A 21,604-nucleotide genomic window follows, 5' to 3' on the forward strand; every position below is an offset into this window, starting at 1 on the left:
AAGTAGAAGGCAGATTGGGAGAATGGGAGCAGGAGAGCACGAGAGAGAGAGAGCAAAAGAGAGACAGAGAGAGAGAGAGAGAGAGAGAGAGAGAGAGAGAGAGAGAGAGAGAGAGAGAGAGAGAGAGAGAGAGTGGTCAGGGCAGATTTAGTGAGGCACTCAGGAATGTTGGTGTAACACTGCACTCCTGTGAAAAGGATAAAGAAATTAGTGTCAACCTCTCTCTCTCTCTCTCTCTCTCTCTCTCTCTCTCTGTCTGTACGTCTGTCTCCCCTCATTCTCTGTCTGTGTCTCTCGCCCCTCGCCTCTCCTCTGCTGACATGCTGAGGCCGTATCTCGGTGTGTAATCCCCTTGTTGTTTGTATGCTAAATGGAAGGCTGCGGGATCAAACGCGACGCGTCTCCTCTGTCTGCATAAATATTCACTGCGTCTGACTCACGGCTCCTCTGTGGCAGAAAGCACTGCTGGTCAGAAAGGCAGAGTGGGCGTCTGTGTGTGTATGTGTGTGTATGTGTGTGTCTAAGTGTGTATGAGTGATATGTAGAGGGTGAAATGGAGAGAAAGAGGAAGACGGAGATGGAGAGGAACAAGCAGAGAGCTCCTCACCCAAGTAAGAAGAGTGCAGGTGCTGAAAGGTGAGTGTTCTTGGCTGCCGAGGCTATTTCATCTCTTTTCAGAGTGAGAGGTTTTAGAGAGAGCTGTTTGGCACCACTGGCTCTCAACCTGGTCCAGCAGCAGACCTGCCCTGCATGTTCGGTTGCTTTCTCTGCTCTAACCAACACAACCAATCCAACTAAGCAGCTAATTAACGAGCCCTTCCTAAACACTTCACGCTGAAATTGGCAAGGCAGGGCCTCTCTAGATCAGGCTTTCATACAATTATTATTAATCATAGAACTGAAGAACCCATCAACTATTATTTGATTAATTTATTAATTTTTTAATTTTTATTAACTTTTGTCTTCTTTAGTTCCTCTTCCTTTGTCTAAACCATCATTCAAAGTTCATCACTGCTGAAAAAACAGCCAGACCAGCTGGACCAGGTCAAGCCAATCAAGCTGGTTGGCCAGTTTAGCTCTTGACCAGAATAGTGTTTGTTCTCATTTGGTTGACCAGCATGCCCATCACGACCACATTGGCTGACCAACGTGACCAGCTTGACCATGCTGGTAGGCCACTTTATCTTTGGACTAGAATAGAGTATGTTCTCCTTTGATTTAGCAGCATGACCAACTTGACCAAGCTGGACAGCCAGTATGACTGAGTTGGTTGACCAGCATGCCCAACACGACCACATTGGTTGACCAACATGACCAGCTCGACCATGTTGGTTGGCCAGTTCAGCTCTTGACCAGAATAGGGTATGACTCTCGTTTGGCTTAGCAGCTTGAGCAACCAAGCCGGTCAAGCAGTAGTCCATCACGACCACGTTGGCTGACCAACATGACCAGCTCGACCATGCTGGTTGGCCAGTGTAGCTCTTGACCAGAATAGGGTATGCTCTAATTTGGCTTAGCAGCTTGACCAACCAAGCTGGTCAGCCAGTATGACTGAGTTGGTAGACGAGCATGCCCATCACGACCACATTGGCTGACCAACGTGACCAGCTTGACTATACTGGTTGGCCAGAGTAGTTCCTGACCAGAATACGGTATGCTCTTGTTTGGTTTAGAAGAATTACCATTACCATACATTGTCCAAGCTGGACAACCAGTGTAATTGAGTTGCTGGTTGTCCAGCATGCCCATCACGACCACTTTGGCTGACCAACGTGACCAGCTTGACCATACTGGGTGGCCAGCATAACCAAGTTTTATCAAGATGGTCAACCAACAGCTTTGGCCAAACCAGTCAACCAGTATGACAGGTCGGATTGGTCCATCAAAGGGTATGTTTTCTGTTACGTTTGAGGGTTTAGCAGCATGACCAACCTGGCCAAGCTGGTCAACCAGTAGGCACGGTGCCAATAGTTTCATGTTTATCTCCTCCAGAGACTCCCATTCTATTGGCAGTACTTCTCTACAGGGTCTAGTCAAGCTGTGTGTGTGCAAAGCTGAATGCATTTATTAGAAGGGGTGTCCACAAACATTTGGACACATAGTGTACGGCCATACGTACATGCAATCTGTGGCATACTTAACTTCCAATGGACGAACCACATTGTTTTCTCACTGTTTTTGACATTTATGGTCCATTTTCATCCAGAATTCTCCTAAACATGGTTTCCTGTTGTCTTTGGCAACTAGCTGCTGTAGCGCCACTGCAGGACCTGGCATGAAAACCACTGTGTTAAACTCCAAGCAGCAGAAATACAGATCTGTTAGACCTGCATTCACTAATTTTGGGGCATTTCTATTGGTCGATTCATCATAAAAATTAAAGTGTGTTATTACACAGTAAATGGAAACACAAGGTCCAAGCAGTCCCGTTATGAACCCACAGCTATTCAGTGGGGATCATCTGTGCAGCATTGCTTAGAATGAGCGTCCATTCACTCCTCGATGCATGAGCACCAAGAACAGTTGTGTCATGTTCACTTCACTGTATAGATTCCTCAGCATACACCGCCAATGCCTCTATATCTCCTGACTGCAGCCCTTTCAGGTGATCGGCCATGTAGATGAACAGGGGAGATTGCCTATGAACCACAAGGTGCGACGGTATGGCAGCCCGTTACAGGGCGCGGGAAAGAACTCATCATGAAAGCAAGATGAGGGGGCTTTGTTCCAAATGTCACGATGCATATTTATGGCCGCAACGAAGTGTTCCTTTTTGTATAAGCACCATCCATCCACTCTGCCATCCCCAACACTTCTGCTTACATCACATGGACGACGCATGCAATCAAACCGCTAACACGGTTTCACCGCGACCCAACCTTTGCAGCTGGCCAAGGAGGCCCTTTTAGATCCCAAGCAACAAGGAAACATACAGAGTCGAGCGCATTCGCTGCAACAGGAACCAGACAACACACACATACGCCTTCTTCTGGCCACTTTAGCAGCTTTAGCACCTGCGTCAGACCCTCTTCAGAGGACGACAGGCCTCATAATTCTCAATCACAGGTCTGCCTTCCTTCCTGACATCAGTTGGGAACCCCCTTTACGAGCAGGTAAGCCTCCGAAGCCTTCAAGATGTCTACACTGAGGGCTTTGAGAGGTGCAGTGGTCCAGAGGCGCTGCCACAATGATCTGAGGATCGCTGGCTCGAATCCCGGGTCATGCTGCTTGCCATCAGCAGCCGGTGTCAGAGAGAGCATAATTGGCCTTGCTTTCTCAGTGGTGGGTTGATGGCACTCCCTTTTTGTCATATCACTCCTAGTGTGATGTTGGTCAGCACAGGCATCTGTTAGCTGCTGTATCCCAGGTGGGGAGCTGTGCTTTGCTCTGAGAGCGCTAGCTACCTAGACTCTGGCCTCACTAGACTCTCAGACTAGCCAGGCATGGGCTAGAGGGGTATAAAGCCCCCCAGCATTGAGCTGTGGAGCAGTGGAAGAACTGTGTTCTCTGGAATGATGGATGGTGGAGCTCCATCCAGTACTTTTGGGATGAGTTGGGGATGATGAGGTGGGGTGGTGATCATCATCCAACATCCTGAGAGCGCTGGCTACCTACCTAGAGGCCGTGGCTGGTTTCACATGTGTTGGAGGAGACATCCTTCTTCACCCTCCTAGTGTTCTGGGGCATTGCTAGTGACAGGGGGAGATCACATAAACAGGGATTGGGTAGTTGGTCTTCCAAATTGTGTAGAAGATGTGCTGGCCAAAATCATTTAAGAGCGATAAGGGGAGAGAGCGCTATCTACCAACCAGAGAGTGCACGGCCAATTGTGCTCTCTCAGACTCCGGCCACTGGTGGCAAAGCAGCATGGCCCGGGATTCAAACTCGAGAGCCCCGGGCCTTAGTGGTAGTGCATTAGCCCGCTGAGTCGCTCTGAGCTGAGAGGGCACCAATTTTGCGATGAAAAACATCTCAGAAATCTTGGACTGTATTCAAAGACTGTAAAAATGACAGCTTCTTCCTACTCATCCATCAACATTCTTCAGAGACCTGGAAACTGGTGCTTGCACTTTTCTGGCTGTCCCAATGCCAGAGGAGATGAAGGATTTTTAGACTGGCATCCCTGCTCGCATGCCCGGAAAGGACAGACGACATGCAGGATGTCAGCTGTCCTTTTAATTCTGTCTTTTGTTTTGTTTACATATATAATACCGGCCGATCAACCTGTAGGATTTAACAGTATAGATCAATGCAGGCTCACTATTTAGCCAACAATAGGTCACCATTGCCCTTTTTCAGTTGTGCTAAAACATCTTATTAATGATTTGTAAGGTTGTATGACCTAATTAATTAATAGCCACTAATGACACCATTCATAAAGCCTGGCAGGCCTGTGAGGCTTTTCATAGGGGTATTGTAAAGCATATTAATAACAAACACAAAGGGCAAGGCCAAAGAGATCTGCATTATATGTCCAAATATTTGTGGACACCCCTTTTAAAGAATGCATTCAGCTACGACACAGATGTGAAAATGCACACACACACACACACACACAGCCTGTAGAGAAGTACTGCCAATAGAATAGGACTCTTTTGAGAAGATACATAAAAATGAACCTATCGGCACCATGCTGCCTAATGCCAGGTGTGGGCTAGAGGGGTATAAAGCCCCCCAGCATTGAGCTGTGGAGCAGTGGAAGAACTGTGTTCTCTGGAATGATGGATGGTGGAGCTCCATCCAGTACTTTTGGGATGAGCTGGGGATGATGAGGTGGGGTGGTGAACATCTAACATCCTGACCTCACTAACGTTCAGATGTTCACAGCAATGCTAAAGCTAAAGCCATAACTACTTGGGGTGGTGTTGACGCACCATACAATAACCGCTATCAACATTTTGGACAAGGCTGTTAGATGGCGCCCTAACATGTTAGGAATCAGGGTAGAAATATTGGACGAGGTCATTAGCCAACGTGCTAACACCATGGTAGCTGTAGCTAAAGCTGGCTAAAGCTAATTACTTGATAAAATACTTTCAATAATGGACAAGGCCATTAGCTGTGGTAGCAATGTTGGGTGAGGCTAGTAGCTAGCTAGTGTTTTTTTGAAGCTGTGTTTGTGTTTGCTGTGTTTTGGTCCATAGGCCTAATGGCGTTACCATGGAAATTTGCATACATGAATTTGGGGGCTGGGGGGCTTCTGTATGAGCACTGAATGCAGGGTTATATTTGTTTTGCTGTTGAGATCAAGTATCAACAGCCGTTCTCCAGAATCATGCCCAGCGCCTCTAAGGATAAGTAATGTCAGGGCTTTCAGTGAAGATGCTGAGATTTTGGGGGTCTTGTTGGAGGGGGCAGCTCCCCTATCAGCATCTGTGAGCTACAGTTAACCAGAAAGTCTTTTCCCTGCCTGTACGTTTGCAGTCGTCCTGCTCAAACACACCACTTTTAACCCAGCAGTTAATGACCAGGTTTAGTTTTGTGTGCCTGAGTGGGGAAATCACCAAACTGTGCTGAACACTGGCCCTCCAAGACCACAGCTGATGACCCCTGCTGTAGAAAATGGTCCACTACAAAGGGAAACTGAGGAGCTGAGGCACAGCAGATTGGAGGCAGGAGGACTACTGCTGGCTCTCTTCTCCGCTTCCTCTCTTCTAACTCCCTCTCCAGGCGAGTTCTGGATGGCCTGACATGTTGTAGACAGGGGCACATGCATGCAGGACTGGGGTCGTCGAGAGAGCCTCTTCCACCAGGGCTAAAGGACCCCGCAGGTTTTGGTGGAGGGGGTTGGGCACGTCAACCTCTGAGGTCTGGGACTGCACAGCCTCTCCCAGGCTCCTCTGCTGTCCGCACAAAGCTCTTTTCTTTCATCTTGGAGAGGCTCGGTGGATTTCCTCCAAATTGCAGCGAGCACTTGTGCCCTGGACTTGCCCTCTTTCTCCCCGCCTCTCTATCTGTCCCCCCACACACTTATTGTAGCCTACATACACTTACAGTGTGTACGGTGGGTTCATAACTCACAAGTAACCATAGCAAAGTCCAGCTGTATTTCACTTTCAGTGCTGATGGTGAGTCCGCAGAGGATCTATCGATGTGTCTCATTAGCTACAATTAGCTTCAGTGAAGCAACACTATACTGCAATGACAGGTCTAACTAATAATTCATCATGAGCCGCTGACTTCGATCTACACTTCAGGGCAGAAGCTTTAGTAAACAGCACAGACTGAACTTTAGGTGGACGTTTACGAAAGATTATTAGTGTGTTGGTCATTTTTTAATATGTTTATGTATTTTCTATAGTCCAGACCCTATTAAAGGGCCCATATTTGACATTTTATTTTTTATTTTATTTTTTGAAATCCATTCATAACATCATGTGTGTGGTTTGGTGTACCACAAACTATCACAATTCACTGTTATGTGACTGATTTCTAACCTCTCTTTGTCCCTTTAGAGTTCAAGCCACTTCAAATATTTGTTACTGTGCCTTTAATTCTGATATATGTAAATAAAAGTGGCATTTGTATTGCTATCTTGATGTAAACATTGTTAAAGTTGAAACCTGTGGAGTCTGTTTGTGTGTCATAACTAATTTTTATACATTTTACACCTTAAGACTGATACACTATATGGACAAAAGTATTGGGACACCATTTTTTTAATAGTTTTTCCCAAATCCAGGGTATCAAAAAGAGTGTATCCTGCTTTTGTTGGAGTAACTGTCTCTACTGTCCAGGGGGGAAGGCTTTCTACTGGATTATAGAACATTGCTGTGAGGATCTGATTGCATTCAGCGACAAGAGCAATAGTGAGGTCAGGATGTGGGATGACGATCTTATCATCCCCAACTCCTTGACTCATCCCAAAAGTACTAAATGGAGCACCAACTATCCATCATTCCAGAGAACACAGTTCTTCCACTGCTCCACAGCTCAATGCTTTATATCCCTCTAGCCCACTCCTGGCATTAGGTATGGTGTCAATATAGCTCCATAGAGTCCTATTCTATTGGCACATTCTCACTGGACCACCTGTTCAGCCTACAACAGTTCAGCTCACTCATTAAGAAACCCGGACTACTTTCTGAACAAGGTCTAACATCAGTTGTGAGCTGGGAGTAACACTGGGCAGCCAATCAGAACAGAAGTAATTTGCATAAATCAGCCTTAAAGGCGCAGTGATTAATTCTAAGGGATGGATAGAGGTTGGAAAAATGAATTACGGCTGGACCCAGGGCTCTGATGTCGGCCTATTTAAAGGGCCTGAACCTACATTTTCTTACATTTTAAGTTTACTTTTAATATTTGTGCATAAAACCACACAAATATTAGAAGTAAACTTAAAATGTAAGAAAATGTAGGTTCAGGCCCTTTAAATAGGCTGACATCAGAGCCCTGGGTCCATAAACACACTGTATAGACAGTGTTTACAGCAGTTTTTATCTTCATAAACCAGCATTAAAGGCACAGTACCAAATATTTTAAGGATTGAAAGGAGGTTGAAAAACAGTCTCATACAAGTAAATTCTAATTGCTTCTAAAAAAATGTAGGACATGGGCTTTTAAAACAGGCTGATATTGCAGCTCTGGGTCCAATTTCGAACCCTTATCAATGTTTACACCAAGAAAGCAGCAGAAACGCAGATTTCCATTGTATAGGTCCTTTAAGGCAGTGACATCAGAGCTATGTAAGACAGAGTAATGTGGCTCAGCGCCTCATACATTCACGTGATCCCTTTTCAAACAGAAATAAGGCCTGGATACAAATTCGCATCAGACACATATTTGACACAGGGCTAGAGGCCACAGCCAGAGACTTGGAATCGCATTCTGGCTGCAGTCCATAACCGCGTGAGCTATCTTTGCTCAGTTATAGGCTAGGCCTGGATGGATCTGGGTGTTAGGAGAGGCGAGCGAGGCTCCGCTGTTCATTTTTTTGATCAAGGCGACGCTCATCCTCCCCACTCCCTCCCCCCACCCCTCCATCCACCATCATTTCTAAGCTATTACCTCCATCCAGTGCGAGGATTAGGGAGAGGGCGGATGGGGGGAGGGTGAGGGTGGGAGAGAAAGTACACGCCGGCAGCCAATCTGGTTTTCATTTGAAAACTCCCTCGAGGTTTTTCCATTATACCCCCCCCCCCTCCATATCCAGCCTGACCCCGGAGAGAAAGCCCTCGCCCGCGAAGGTCAGCTCAGTCTAGACTCTCCCCGCCATCCGTCCATCTCCTCATGCCTCCCTTCCGTCTTCTTCCTAGTGAATGCCTGCGGCGGCTGAGGGTTACCACACCCCCCACACCCCACCCCCTATTTTTTTCCCCTCCTTAGCTCCTACTGACCCCCCTCCTCCTCCTCCTCCTCTTCTTCTTCTTCTTCTCACTAACCCTGCCATAGCTCCCTCTGTAATCTTTTCATTTCGCCTCCCCTCCCTCTCAGGTCTTCAGGGGCTTGGAAAGGTGAAGCAGGTTGTACCAGCAAATCAACTGTGCCAGTGTCCATCTGAGCACCCCCGCAGTCTCTCGGAGGCAGGCCCCAAAAAAACAGTCCCATCTGCCCTCGCCGGGCGGCTATTACTGTTGAGTTACCGCTTTCGCACCGGTCAGGGCTCAGGGCACCCATCCAAGGCTCGCTCGCAGTGTGTGCGAGCGGTCTGTGCTGTCTTTTGTCTTTCGCAAATCACTTCTGGATTTGCATGAGGCCCTCCCACACCCAGCGGCGAGAAGCCTGCGAGAAGCCGCCGAGCCGCCGATTATTCGCTTTATTCATTTCATCATGAAAGAAAACGTGGAGCGGCAGACCAGCGCCGCTCCAGAAGGACAGGTCAATAAGGTTAAAACGTCTCCTTTTTCCAACCACAGAGGCAGAGGGAAGCATTCTCATTGCCTCTCCAGGCAACTGGCACAATGGCGTAGAGGAAAAAGCTTGTGAAACCCAAGTTGTGTCTCCACGGCTCCATTGTGTTTTCATTCAGTATCACTTAACAAGCCGGGCTCTTGGCTCCCTTCCAATAAAGTCAAGAATGAGCTGCAGTACACCAGGAAGGTCAATATTGTGTGTGTGTGTGTGTGTGTGTGGGCACTGTGTGTGTGTGTGTGTATCGTTCAGCTCACAACATTAGGACAGTTGCATCGCACTAGCGCTCCATTATTATCAACCCTATTCTCCAGCTGGACCTTCAGAAAGCATACCGCCAGGAAGCGAACAATCGCTTTGATTAAGGTAAAGGCGTTAAAGGCTCCAATTCTCTTCCCTCCAACCCTCCAAAGCCCTTCCGGACACGGGCCGAGGGAAGCGACGAGAGGAAGGATAAGGGGAAAAAAAATACTCATTGAATATTCATTAACCTGTGCCTAGGTGTGTACGCGGTTCTTAACCACACTTGTTTATGACTTAAGGACTTGTAGCGCTGACCTTAGTTTAACACGGCGCCAGATACCAAATTAACCTCTAGCCTCCGCAGGGCTCGCCATGCCCCGCTAACAAGCAAACTGTCTGGATGCGCCAGACGTGCTTTATGATTCTGCCTCTCAGGTTCCTGCTTTGCTCTGCCTGAAAGCAGTGCGCACCGCTCTCCAGCCTTGCTCCCTCCTCGCCGTTTGTCCTCCACCTACATCCTCCTCTAACCTCAGCCTTCACGCTGTCTTCTGTCTTCCAGGTCTTCTGGACAGAGCGGCTGTAGTAGAGGAGGAGCGGGGAATACGTGGTGAAACCAGAGCTAATAATGGATGTAGTTTGAAGTGTTGTTCCTCTTAGCTTAGCTCAACCATGCATGCTAATGAGGCTAACAGTGGAGCTAAAGCCTGTTTTACACCAGAAGCTGTTCCACGTTTATGAGAGTGCATGTTTTTGTACAAGCCTATAGAGGCAAGCAGCTCTCGCACCCCCACATGAGCTACATACGACTGGTACATAGGAGTACCACTTAACTTAAGGTTCTTGGACACTGTGGTGGAACCCTTTCCGGACCTATATAGAACCGTGCTTACAGTAATCGTGGCTCTGTGATTCCTAATGTGCAGGAGACTAATGCTGCCTTCACCTGCTGTCAGAATTATGGTGAATATGAGTCCCCGCACATGAATATCCCATCAACTTGTTAGGGTGACCTTTAACCTTTTAACATGCTGGAGGAAAAAGGTGCAGTAATCTCCAACAACAAAGAACTTGAACATGACATGCTCGTAATTCCGATTTACGGAAGTGGGAAGTGGGCATGTAACTCCTCTGCTGCGTTCTCTCTTGACTGGTTTCCTGTAGCTGCTGCCCACATCAGATTCAGAACCCTGGCCCTGGCCTACAAAGATAAGACTGGACCAGCCAGCCCCTCCGTACTTGATGGCGATGGTCAAAAGCCGATCTGCACCAAGAGCCCTTCCAGCTTCAAGTACGGCTCGGCTCGACCCGCCATCCTTTAAGATCCACGGAAGACGAGCGTCCAGACTTTTCTCTGTCCTGCACCAAAGTGGTGGAACAAACTTCCCCTGGGTGTCCGAACACTCGCTGTCCTCAAACCCAGACTGAAGACCCTCCTCTTCTGAGAGTACTTGGGCAGAGTGTAGAGTAGTGTAGAGTATTGTGTCTCCATACTGACTTCTGGACTCTAGACTATACAAACTAGCTAAGGGTATTTTCGGAGTAAGCAGTGAAGCATTTCTGTAAGTTGCTCTGGAGAAGATCGTCTGCTAAAGGCTTTAAATGTAGGATTCCAACTAGCACATGCATAGCATAGGTGTTAAAAATATAAGAGTGTTTTTAATGTAAAATTGTAATTGTTATTTTGTATTATTTATTATTTCATTTATTTATATATTATTATGTATTTCTATTGAATTGTGTGTTAAAGTGTTGCGCTTTATAGAGCACTGTAAAGAAATATTCATGAGCGCAGGAAACGGCGTAGCTGTTCTGAAGAAGCTTGTGTTCGGCGCTACACAGGGACCTTCTTTTGTGTGACATGTTGGTTGATTTATTGACAGGATGTTAAAATTTAGAAAAATTAGGACCATGTTGTTTGATTGCTGAAGGTCCCCTTAGTTGAAATTTAAGTAATTAAAGTGTACCGATTTTTAAAAGACAACACACAGCCAGGCTTGCTGCTGTGAAGAGAGATGGCTGGGTCCCTGGGTCCCTACACACGGCCTTAGGGGACCTTAAGGCCTTCCCTTACACACTGTTCCACATACTGTTCCATATATATATATATACACAAGTTATTTCCTTAATTTTGCATCTCTATGTGTATGCCAGTCATTTTATTCCAGGCATTTCATCAAACAAAGCTGAGTTAGCTGAATTTGCAGATTATGAACGGCATAAAGTCCCAACAGCAATGTGAAAGACTAGTGGAGAGCCGGCCTAGACATGAGAGCTGTGATTGGCCATCAAGGTTATTTCCACCATAGTGATTTCTGAATGCTCTCAAAGTTCAGATATTCGTACTGTATTAATATAAATAGCAACTTCTTTACATTATAATTATTATCATCATTTATTTGCATTATTTGAGCAGTTGATTTTGAGCAGTTGTCATTTCTGCAAATAAAAGCTCTAAAAAGCTCTCTTTTATTTAGAGGAAATGTTGTCCATGGTTTATGAAAATGAATTAAATTAATTTCCCTAAACACATTGCCTATACATAGTAAAACCAGAGAAACTGATCGTGTAGGATGGTCTCTTCATTTTTTTCCGGAGCTGTAATATACATATAATTATTATTTTTTAAAATACATGACACAATGCAATGCTGTCTTGAAAAAAAAAACATCTGTCAAGTGTCAGTTCTCTAAATACTAACATTATTTTATAAAATCGCTTAATTTTATTAAAGCGCTTCCGCTGAAGGCGAAATGTCCCTCGACAGCTCCCGTATTACTGTATTGCTCTCGGCAGCTGATTGGCTGAGCGCCATAAACACCGGGGCGACGTGCAGGGAGCGTTGTTGTAGCCGCTAAGCTGAGCTGTGCTAAGCTAACGTGAGTATAAAGACGCGGTTCTTTGTTCCTGTGTGTGAAATAATGCAGATTTTTATTCAAACGAGCTGTAGTTCAGCTTTACAGCAGAGTGCTGGTTTTAAAACGCGGTGTTTTACTGAGGGTTTGGAGGTAGAGGTGTAGTTAGGCTAGCTAGGCTAACTAGGCTAACTGCTGGCAGTGAGATGAAGCGTAGTTCGCTTTTATTAGAAGCTGCATTTAATAAACGGGTGGTTTTAGGATACAGTTCAATTTCTGGGTGGTTTTATGTGATTGTTTTTATCCGTAGAGAGAGATATGGCACACACAGTTAATTTTACAGTAGTAATAATAATAATAATAATAATAATAATAAATTATTATTAGATATTATTATTATTATTATCTAATAACAATTTATTATTATTATTATTATTACAATAATAATAATAATAATATCTAATAATAATCTAATAATAATAATGTCTAATAATAATTTATTATTATTATTATTACTGTAATAATATTGTAATGGTAAATATTCAGTCTAGTAACACGATGTCAAGCAGACATGCATGTTTTGTGACTCCCCAAAACCCTAGCACTACCTAGTATCTGTGTTTTTTGACAACTGTGAAATTTCAGTATTTCAGTATTAATATAGACCATAGAAAGTATGGCTGGGTGATATGGTATAAATACAATATCACAATATGTAAAGACCAAAAGCATCAGTATCCACAGATTCTTATAAACTACTGTTCAGATCCTCAGATCTGTAGTGAACACAGTGATTTATACTGAAGAGATATACTGCTCTTCATCTCATAATTAACCCAGTCTAATTACACTGTTAGTAATGAAACCTGCAGCTGATCAGTGTTTAATAAGCACTAACAGTCTCCTCCTTTTCAGATTCCAGATTTTCAAGTATCTGCTGGTACCGATACAACTCTGACTTAAATACTGGATAGACGGCTCTAAATACTGATATTTATGAAGTTCCACTTTTTATAGGTTGTACTTTTTTTTTTTTTTTATATCTGATGCCAAATAAGATCTAATAAGCTTGAAAGGACAGCGTTTGAGGTTGAGGATCCGTGCATTTAAGTTTCAGAGCTGTGAAAAATTTTAAATGGCTTCAATACAGGAACACATGCAGGTAGAGAAGCGTAATCTGGCTCAGCTTCATCAACAGATTTTAACTGGTGTTAAAATTCCCATTTCAGAGCAGTGGGAGAACACCAGTTTAGAAACAGAAAGAGCTTCTGCAGCAAATTTCACATTCAGGTTCACGACTCGGTGTAAAAGGCTCCTAAACTTCAGTGTTTCCTTTAAACAAGCTGCTGAAACTCAACTTCTAGTTTCAGAACCAATAAAAAACAAAGCAGCACATGGAAACAGAAAAAGTGAAAGTCAAAGTAAACGTCAGTTTAATGGTAATAATTATTTATGACTGGCTTTTACTGGTTGTTGTAGTTGTTACTGGTTTGGTTTCATAACAAATCAAACTAAATGTTCTATGTTAAAAATGTAGGCCGTCGGTAAGCTTCATGGTATCAGTGCTCTCTATTGCCGATACCGATACTACCAGTATTTGTGCAGATACCGGTGCACCACTAAAAATAACCTTGGGCTACTGCTGTTAATCATGCATGCTGGTGAGGACCAGTGGTCACATAGTGCTTTCATAGCAACACACACACACACACACACACCACTGGAAAAATAGCAGGCATGCACAGCAAGGTCCAAACTCCTGACCTGCACAGCCTTCCAGGTTTCTCCCTTATTTCAGAGTCATGTATAATGGCACATGCTGCCGAAAATGGAGTAAAAAGAGTTTTAGTGTAATAGCAGAACCATCAAAACTGTAATGCTTTAACCCTTTAAATTCTAAATGCATGTATGTCGCCCTTGTACTTCAGTTCCTCACCCTCAAACACTCATTAATTGAGTAGTAGATGTTAACGTCAATGTCAAAATGAGTTAATATACCAATAAGTTAAGTAATGGTTTTAAAGGGTTAATAAAGAGCTATCAGGCCGTCTAATGAATGCATTCAGCTGCTTTAAGTTGCACCCATTGCTGAGACTGATGTGCAGATGCGCACACACACACACACACACACACACACACACACACACACACACACACACACACAGCTTGTCTAGTTATTACCAAAAGAATAGTCTGATCTTTTATGTAGATATTAAATGTTTGTTGATTTTCTTTTTGCTCTCTGACAGACAAAAATGAGTCTCCGGAAGCAGACCCCCAGTGACTTCCTGAAGCAGATCATCGGAAGGCCAGTGGTGGTGAAACTGAATTCTGGAGTGGACTACAGAGGTAAAATCAGCACTGCTGTTTAGGTTATCTGAGTAGTTGAGCAGAATGAGCTTGTGCTTTGCTTAGCTGTGTGTAGACTCTGCGTCCATGATGTAGTTTACTTCCGTTATAACAAGAGGATTTTCCAGTTATGCACACTGGTACTCAAAATGAAGTGTTGTGTAGATCCTCTTCTGGCCTTGAGGATCACTTCACACTACTTTATTAATTTATTTTTTTAATGATCTAAATGAACTGCTTCCTACGTGTTCTTCACTGCTGTCCACACACAGCTAGCATGGCCTCCACATGTTTCCCAACACTGTCATCAGTGTAGTATGGTCATCAGCTGAACGTCCTCTCTCCTTAACCCACTCCACACTTGATGAGCGGTGTGGCAGCTTATGTTGTATCATCGTTTTTTGTGGCTTGAAATGCCAACAGTGAAAAATCCATCTCATCTTTTTGGTGGTTGAAAAAAGCAGACCCATACAGAACAGTGGCTAAACAATCGATCCTTTTTTTGGTGTTTTTTGACGACAAGATTTTAAGTTATGTCCCTTCAGGGCCCCTTATTTTTCTCTACATGCATAGCCAGTGTTGTGGTATATGTCCGAATGTTTGTGGACATCCCTTCTAATGTAAATGCAAAGGTGTGCAAATGCGTGCACACACACACACACACAGCTTGTCAAGTTCCTGTAGAGAAGTGTTTCCAATAGAATAGGACACTCTGGAGCAGATAAACATGAACCTATTGGCACCATGCTGCCTAATGTCAGGCCTGGGTCTAGAGGGGTATAAAGCCCCCCCAGTATTGAGCTGTGGAGCAGTGGAAGAACTGTGTTCTTTGGAATGAAGGTGGTGGAGCTCTATCCAGTACTTTTGGGATGAGGGGGGATGTGGTGATTAAGTTATTGGATTATTTATATTTTATTTCATTGAAAACGCTGTAGATAGTTGGAAGAAACAGTGATTAAGTGGGTGTCCCAATACTTTTGTCCATATAATGTCATAATCTGTGACAAAACAATAACAAACTTACTGTATATATTTAAGTTAGACACCTTAGAGACAGCTCAAGTTAAGTTCTGTGAATGTATTCTCATTAATTCCTTACATTTCACTTTTTTAGCTACAGCTGTTTAGTGGTCTTACAGCTGTCCAGCCTCAACCCTTTACATGCTGCGCACTCCCCCTGCTCTGACTCTCCTCGTTCATAGAATTGTAAAATGATTGATAATCAGCTGCGGCATTCCTTCTTTCTTTGAGCCTCGTTCTGAATCCTCGTTCTACCTACCTACCTACCTTCCACAGGTGTTCTTGCTTGTCTTGATGGCTACATGAACATCGCCGTGGAGCAGACGGAGGAGTATGTAAATGGCCAGCTGAAGAACAAGTATGGAGATGCGTTTCTGAGGGGAAACAATGGTAGGTAGCCCCCCAAAAAACCCTCATTAATGTCTGCATGTGTATTCACGAAGACCTACAGCTAAAATTGTGCCAAGGCAATCGTATAGCCTTTTATTAATGTGTAAAGTGTAATATGTAATGTAATGTGTAATTAACTAGTAAAGGCAGATATGAGCTCTGTACCGTTGTAGCTGTACTTCTCCAGCCATTGCCCTCCATTCACATGTAAATGTCGTGTCCTTATGGTCATTAGATGTGAGTAAGATGGTAAAATACAGTACTTGACAAATTGGGAGTACTCCTGAAAGGTTTAAAAAAAACAACCAGTTTAGCTTATCTCTAGCATTTTATACATTTTGACCTAAATCCCGAACTCTGCAGTCCTTCACTAGGCCGTTTAAAGCGTCTGTCTTAGGTTTTGGTCAAGGAAGAAAGCATAGGAAGAGCACATTCACCTAGGTAGGGTCTCTAGTCCTATACACTATATCCTAAAAATTGTGGACACGCCTTTCAATGAATGCATTCAGCTACTTTAAAATGCACCCATTGCTGACACTAACGCACAAATACACACACACAGCTTGTGTAATTCCTGTAGAAGCAGAGGTATTCCCAATAGAATAGGAGTCTGGAGCAGATAAACACGATGAACCTATTGGCACCATGCTGCCTAATGCCAGGCATGGGCTAGAGGGGTATAAAGCCCCCCAGCATTCAGCTATGGAGCAGTGGAAGTACTGTGTTCTCTGGAATGATGTGTATGATATACCTACATTATATATATTTAAAATATTTTATAGTGCTTTCCAAATTGAAGCACTCCACCAGATTCAAACCAGATGTCAAACAATGTAGTGTAAAGAATCATGGCCAAGTACATGGCTCATTGTGCTGTAATATGTGAAGTGGCCATGAACTGCATATTTTCCTCCAATAGACCAGGTCCTGCATAAATAGCTTAGTAATTACCTGATGAGTCGAATCAGATGTGTTAAAGCATAGAAAGTCACTGATGGCTGAACTTACGGCAGCTGGGTTAAATGAGAATATCTGGCCGTAATTGCAACAAAACCAGCAGTACAGCAGCGGATCTGTATTACTGCCTATAATGAGAGGCTTGCTGAAGGAAACAGCCCAGGTACTACACTGATGGAGCATTGTAGTGATGGAGCAGAAACGATGATGGGCTATGACAAAGAATAAAGTGCTCCCTTAATTAACGATCCAACGATCCATTAACGCTCCATACTCTCAGTGGAGGCCTTTTTGGTAGTTTGAAGTTCTCTGATGTTTATAATAGTAACAAACGGACAGATGCTTGATAGCAAGCAGTCAGAATCCGTTGTGTAAAAATCATTGATTATTAGGACCAATGTCCCAAAACAGGTTTTATACCACCCTGATCTGATCTGGAGTCTCTTAATGCTGATTTTCAGCCACTATAGATCCAATCTAATCCGATTCGAGTATTTCCATAAATATTACACAACTTCGGTCAGATGTGCTAATGAACAACAGTAAACAGCTGTAAAATCACTTTTAGTATCAGTTTCTATAATCAGACTAAAGTCTAATCTCATCTACTTTGTTTGGAGAAGCTTTTTAAACGACTGTTTAAAAACTCTATAGTGTTTAATATCGTACAGTCCAGTCTGACTGACCTCCCTGACCATTCAGCTCCCAGTTCCTTTACAGCTCTGCAGTCTGATCACTTGGTGTGTGTGCATTAGCTTTAGCATAAGCTTTAGCCTCCTCCTTGGTGCTGGTTTAGAGCTGGTTTGGAACCGAAGACAGGAGTGTGGTTCTCTCTGGTAGAACAGAACCACCATACTTTCCATTCCACCTTAAATAACGCAGCAGTTACACTCTGCTGTTGAAATGTACACACTGTAACTGCGGCACTGTTTAAGATGGAATGGAGAGTTAGCATTAGGACCAACTTGAGCTTTTGTTTGGGCTGCTTACTGGTTACTGGTAACGTCACCACACTTACCAGTTCAATTAAAGCCCTGTTTTATTTTCCTCACTGAAATAATGTCACAGATGAACTCTGTCTGGCAGTTCATCACTGCAGCTGAAGATCATGCCAATAAATAACGCCTAGATGGCGTTCTGCTTCAGCAAACCAAAGAATCGGAAGTGGGTTGAGGCCTTAAAAGCCGATACTCCATCCATTATGAATGCCTGGGCCGGCTGCAGTCACTGGATTGAATCAGGAACGTCTCGCTAATTGCTTATAATAATGAACTTTGGGCTAATGCATGCTTGTACTCCGGGAATTTATTATTATTTATTATTATTTAATACATTTATTTTGTAGATGTTCACATTTCTAATTATAAATTAATAAAAGTTATAATGAATAACGCTCAAACAGCTAATTCAGGCCTTATGAAACAAAGAGCAAGGCCTTATTATGACCACCTGATTTGTTTTCCTTAAAACAAAGTGTTACCCTTATGTCTTCAGCATCCGTCTCCTCTAACGTCTCGTCTAATGTGTTTTCTGCTCTGTTCTCTAGTGTTATACATCAGCACCCAGAAGAGGAAGATGTGAAGGAGCTTCTGAACTGGGATGGTTATTGTTTGCTGTTGGTGTGTTATGTTAATTTACTGCTAAAACACTGAAGTTTTTGTTTCTCAGTGACCTTTTGTAAAATTTGTATTAGTATTATTACGCATACGCGATGCAATAAATTCATTTTTCCCCTATTTGACCTTTGATGTGTTTGAAGACAATCTGATTATTGATTTTCACATTTACATGTAATACATAAATGGGCTTTAACTGCTACAGATGGTTGTTTACAGCTTACGGTAAACATCTGGTTAAATGTAGCGGTGGGGCTGTGGTAACACAGTGGTTAGTACACCGGGTTGTGTACCTTGGCTTGACAAGCTGGCACTGTATGGCTGCCCACTGCTCCGGGCACGTGTGATCACTTGTGTGTATGTGTGTGTTCCCCATGGGTTATGGGTTAAAGGCAGAGGCCGTATTCCATCTTTTCTTCTACCGTCTTTGAAGTGTGGATTGTGTGGTTGCAGCATTGTCAAGAACAGTGAATTTAGTGAGCCAGGGGCAGGTGAGGGGAAATAGGATTCAGAATATGGCCAGCAAGCCAGTGTGACCTCTATTTAAGTAGTAATGTAGAATGTGCAGTTATATACAAAAGCTAATGTGCGGTTCTAAGCAAAAATTTTAATAAATAAATATCCAAGATATGTTTGGTATTTTATGTTTGCTACTTTGGTTGTGTACTTGTTGTGTACAAGACTAGTGTTGCTTACAAGAGCCGTCTGTCACCCGGCTACCTTTTCATGAAGATATGATTCTATTATATTAAGTCCAAAAAAAACAAAATACAGAATTTTCCGACACCAAAAGGCTTGTAAAATTAACTACGCTTGGAGTGGTGTTGAAGTGACATTCCTTTAATGTTTGCAACGGACTCAGGATGACCTTTATGTCAATTATTTACATTTAAAGGGGCCATTCCGAAAAAATATGTATATATATTTTTTTTGAGAGAGGGGGGGTGGTGGGGGCGGGCAGTATATAAAATGTACAGAAATGGCTTTTTGCACTTATGGCTGTGATGTCAGAACCATGAATGCCTTTACATGTGGCTGAGCTGTTTCTGGCTTCTGGAGAGCAAACGGATCTCTGCAGCTTTTTTCCCCAGGCTGAAGTTAATTTTATTCCTCCAAGGATTTCAATCCCAACCAATGATGAACCAATTTAACATTTACATATCTTACTGATACAGTAACAAAAATGCTAATGGTTAAATAGGTTAACACATGGTCATGTCAACATTAATCATGCTTATTTATTTATTATTTATTTATTTTGACCTAACCTAAATTAGTCCTGAATATTGCTGAACCAATAGAATCGCTCCAAAATGACTTAAATTATTTAATTGAGTTTAAGCTGTCATTTACTGTATAAATATTAATTATATAAGCTTATTTACCACCGTTACTTCACCTCAGATTTTCATTTTAGAGGGTCTGGTTCACGGCACCACGGCACCTCACACGAATTATTCCCTGGTAGTGCTACTGTCCTCTCGATGTGTCCTCTCAGAGCGATGTGCCCGGTCCTCTTTGCTTCCTTAGGTATGGCTTTGAGGCTTTAAGTCTTACTGGTTAAAAATACCTTCTCTTCTACTGTGTGTTTAGCTCCAGTTCATTTCCAGGGGTGTCCAGGGGACGATGGAGAAAGGATGGTAAAATTCTGACTGCTAGCGCTAGCTTTAAGCATAGCACAGGCACGGGCATAGGAAAAGCTGTAAGGCCTGGTTCCTGTAGCAAAATAACGTTCTACCCGCAATGTTTTCACGATTTTCCAACAATAACCATCAATGATGTTCAGCACACCATTCAGGCTTCAACGTCAGTTCCCGGGAGTAAGCGTGAGAAGGGCTCCAGGACATCCAGATCATCCAGAGGTTTTACAAAGATGCAGATGTTTTTCCTTTTACATGGCAGTTTGTTTGAAGGTTTGAAGTCAGAGATGAGCAATAAAATAAATAATTAAATATGAAATATTAATAAAATAGTTTTTCTTAAATCTTTCATTAGAAAATAAGCTTGTAAATCGGCTATTTTTTCATGCCGGTAATAAATTTCATTCAAACAAAGTAATTCAACCCGATTGCCTTTTTTTTTTAGTGTAAATAAAGACATGAAACGCAGTACAGTGGCTGCATTTGCCTTTTAAATTAGAATAATCAAAGAGTAGTTTTACAGATTTCAGTGTCTGTCGTCTTTAATCAAGAGGACATTTTTATTAAAAGATGAATGAACTCTACTCGCCTGACTCTCTCAGCTCATCGCTTCTATTGGATGGTCCACTGTAGATGCTGAGTTGATGCTGAGTTTTCTCTTTCCCACGGCCGTCACATATCCCTACGTATCTTTGTAGGCCACTGAGCCGCTCCTCAGGATCCTCTGGAAACCTATGAAAGCTAGCACACAGCAATGTAGAGACGTCTTCCTCTCATGACGCTGATATATCAAACAAAGGGGCAGTGGTGGCTCAGCGGTTAGAGCGCCATTCTATCGATAACAGGGTTGTGGGTTCGATTCCCGGGCTCAGCAAGCTGCCACTGTTGGGCCCTTGAGCAAGGCCCCGTTACCCTCTCTGCACCCCAGGTGCTGGAGTTGGCTGCCCACCGCTCTGTGTGTGTGTGTGTGTGTGTGTGTGTGTGTGTGTGTGTGTGTGTGTGTTCACTACCATAGATGGGTTAAATGCAGAGGACACATTTCGCTGTATGTAGTACAGAGACAAATACATGCACCTTTACCTTTAATCGTTTTCCCTTTATCTTAAAAACATTCACGATCGCAGCTACTGGATACAGCCGGAAACTGAGATGCATACCAACCATAACCGGAAATGAAGGAAATTAAGAGACGCCGTCTTGTGCACAGAGTGAATTCGCTGGAGGGGATGAGCTGCTCTCTAGTATCAACAACACCATATTCTGTGTCACGATCAATACTGCTGTGTTTGATTAGGGCATTCACTAGTGGGCGGGGCTTGGAGTGTGTAAATATTTAAGGACTCCAGACTCCTTGTCCGGCTCTGTGCTGGTTCTGCTGGAGGTTCTTTTGAATGAAGAGACGGCCGTGTTTGAGCGTTTGAGGTTCATGGTTAGTCTCTCCAGGTACTTCCAGGAACTCTCATTATTCTGCTACGGCAAGAGGTCGACAGGTTTTCCTTCTAGGGCACCTTCAAGTAGGCTATTATGCTCAAAGCACTCAAACATTATACTACCCTACAGGTGAAAACGCACAGCTAGGAACACATTACGGCACAGTTTCAGCACAGAATTGAATTGACCTCCCTCTTATTTACAGACATATAGACTGCCAATAGAATAAGACTGTGTCTTATGTCTGGAGCAG

General features: G+C 43.4%; 1 protein-coding gene across 3 annotated transcripts; it reads left to right on the forward strand.

Moving 5' to 3' along the window:
• Positions 1–536: 536 nt before the first annotated feature.
• Positions 537–18,405, forward strand: lsm6 (LSM6 homolog, U6 small nuclear RNA and mRNA degradation associated). 3 transcript variants are annotated; one of them, XM_072677139.1, is made up of 4 exons: positions 537–636; positions 14,198–14,297; positions 15,594–15,707; positions 18,211–18,405. In XM_072677139.1, exons 2-4 carry the CDS (start codon positions 14,204–14,206, stop codon positions 18,243–18,245), a joined length of 243 nt encoding a protein of 80 aa, XP_072533240.1. In that variant the 5' UTR covers positions 537–636; positions 14,198–14,203; the 3' UTR covers positions 18,246–18,405. The 3 variants fall into 3 exon arrangements, with proteins under 3 accessions (XP_072533240.1, XP_072533242.1, XP_072533239.1); XM_072677141.1 differs by lacking the exon at positions 537–636 and adding an exon at positions 9,093–9,219; XM_072677138.1 differs by lacking the exon at positions 537–636 and adding an exon at positions 11,884–11,972.
• The last annotated feature ends 3,199 nt before the right edge of the window (positions 18,406–21,604 follow it).

The sequence above is a fragment of the Salminus brasiliensis genome, chromosome 4, assembly GCF_030463535.1.
Source record: "Salminus brasiliensis chromosome 4, fSalBra1.hap2, whole genome shotgun sequence".
NCBI classification, from domain to species: Eukaryota; Metazoa; Chordata; class Actinopteri; order Characiformes; family Bryconidae; genus Salminus; species Salminus brasiliensis.